This window comes from Otolemur garnettii, unplaced genomic scaffold (assembly GCF_000181295.1).
Source record: "Otolemur garnettii isolate 467f Iridium unplaced genomic scaffold, OtoGar3 scaffold00038, whole genome shotgun sequence".
In the NCBI taxonomy this organism is placed as follows: domain Eukaryota; kingdom Metazoa; phylum Chordata; class Mammalia; order Primates; family Galagidae; genus Otolemur; species Otolemur garnettii.
Window position 1 is genome coordinate 8108691 of NW_003852433.1, and position 1658 is coordinate 8110348.

General features: G+C 46.4%; 1 protein-coding gene across 2 annotated transcripts in view; it reads left to right on the plus strand.

Moving 5' to 3' along the window:
- Positions 1-885: 885 nt before the first annotated feature.
- Positions 886-1658, plus strand: part of COQ5 (coenzyme Q5, methyltransferase) — a 37646-nt gene continuing 36873 nt past the window's right edge. For both annotated transcript variants that reach the window (XM_003789911.2, XM_012805243.2), the window contains exon 1: positions 886-1125. In XM_003789911.2, coding sequence (XP_003789959.1) covers positions 924-1125 — 202 coding nt within the window. In that variant the 5' untranslated portion in view covers positions 886-923. The remainder of the gene's footprint in view (positions 1126-1658) is intronic.

Here is a 1658-nt window from a genome sequence, read left to right on the forward strand (position 1 = left end):
CCCAATAGTGTATTTTTGATGTTGCTTCAATTGCAAAGAGAGAGATTAAAAGAAAGTGTGTCCTTATATAAGTTTGGTTAAGGGAAAGCTTAGAATGATAACAGGATGGTAGAATAGCCAATGAAGAGTTGTTAGGGGCAGGTCATAAGTTTTAACTTTTTAGCGGGTAATGAGCTAAGTTTTGCGACTGAGAGGTGGGCTTTCTGGGGGAGGGGCTTTTCTGGGGCAATTACCTAACAGTTCTAGCTTGCTAAATGGTTACCAGGGCTTTCATTCCCATTTATGAACTTCCTAGGTTCATAAAATGGACAGATCAGTAACAATCTTTCCTGTGTTTATTTTTTCAGAGTAGTTTAGCATGTTTTTCAAGAATGGTCTGCAAATCCCTTGCACCAGAATCACCCAAGAAGTTTGTTCAAATAAAGATTCCAGGGATACATACCAGATTTAGGGATTCAAAATCTCTAGTGAGGGAGTACACAGGTATCTACATGGTAAAGATCAAATCAGGTGATTCTCATGCACAACAAAAATTGCAGGTATTGTCCCGTGATCTTTGTCTTTTAAGAAGTACGCCATGCCTCAGTTTCTCACTTCTGCTCCAGAAAACAAGAGTTACTTGGTATTTTGAGTTAGGAGTAATACTACTGGTTGACAGGATTCAGAGACATGGCCGTAGAAAGGTGATTGGGGGCTTCCCTTAGGTCCCCTTATTCCTGGTAAATTCTAAATTCAATTTGGGAAAGAGAAGAAGAGATTTGGGGAACTCAAGACTAAGTAGGCTCGGGATCCAGAGATTATGCACAGTTCCTAACGTGAGGCGTGAGAGCGCGTTCGGTTAGTAGTGTCTCCGGCGAGCCACCGTAGTCCGACTGGCGAAACAATTCGACTTTCTTGCTGGCAGCGGGCAGCCGATCGTCAACATGGCGGCCCCCAGGAGCTGCGGTCTATGGAGCTACTATGGCCGTGGATGGTCGCGGGCGATGCGGGGCTGCCAGCTCCCTGGGCTTCCTAGCTCTTGGCCCGGGGGTCCATTGGCTGCGCGGCTCTTGTCCCAAGAGAAGCCGGCAACGGAAACCCACTTCGGGTTTGAAACCGTATCGGAGGAGGAGAAGCAGGGCAAAGGTGAAAGGGACGAGAGGGCGGATGGAGGAACCGGTCCGCAGTCTAGTTCCTTCTGTCCAACTCCGGGTTGACTTAACATTCACTTAGCCCAACACTGTTGTCTGTGCAGTGTTAACTTCCACCTGCCTGAGCCAGAAGAGCTTACAATTGCCCCTTTTCGTAAGCAATTAGCCGTCCAATTGAGCGTGATATGCCAGGCACGGCGCAGACATTATCCACAATTCTCATTTTAACTTTTCAATGGTGGATATTGTTATCCCCGTATTACACGTGAGGAAATTGAGACTTAAAGTTAAGCAAGAAATTACCCAATTTAGCATAGCTATCACGCGGCAGAACAAATATTCCATCCCAGTTTACCTTGATTCCAAAGCACATGTTCTTGGTCTCTTTCTTAAAAAGAGAGGTCCTTTTTTTTTATAGAAAGAAAGAAGGAGGCTCGACACCTATAGCTCAACCGGCTAAGGCGCCAGCCACGTACACCTAAGGTGGCGGGTTCGAATCCCCAGCCCGGACCCGCCAAACAACAATGA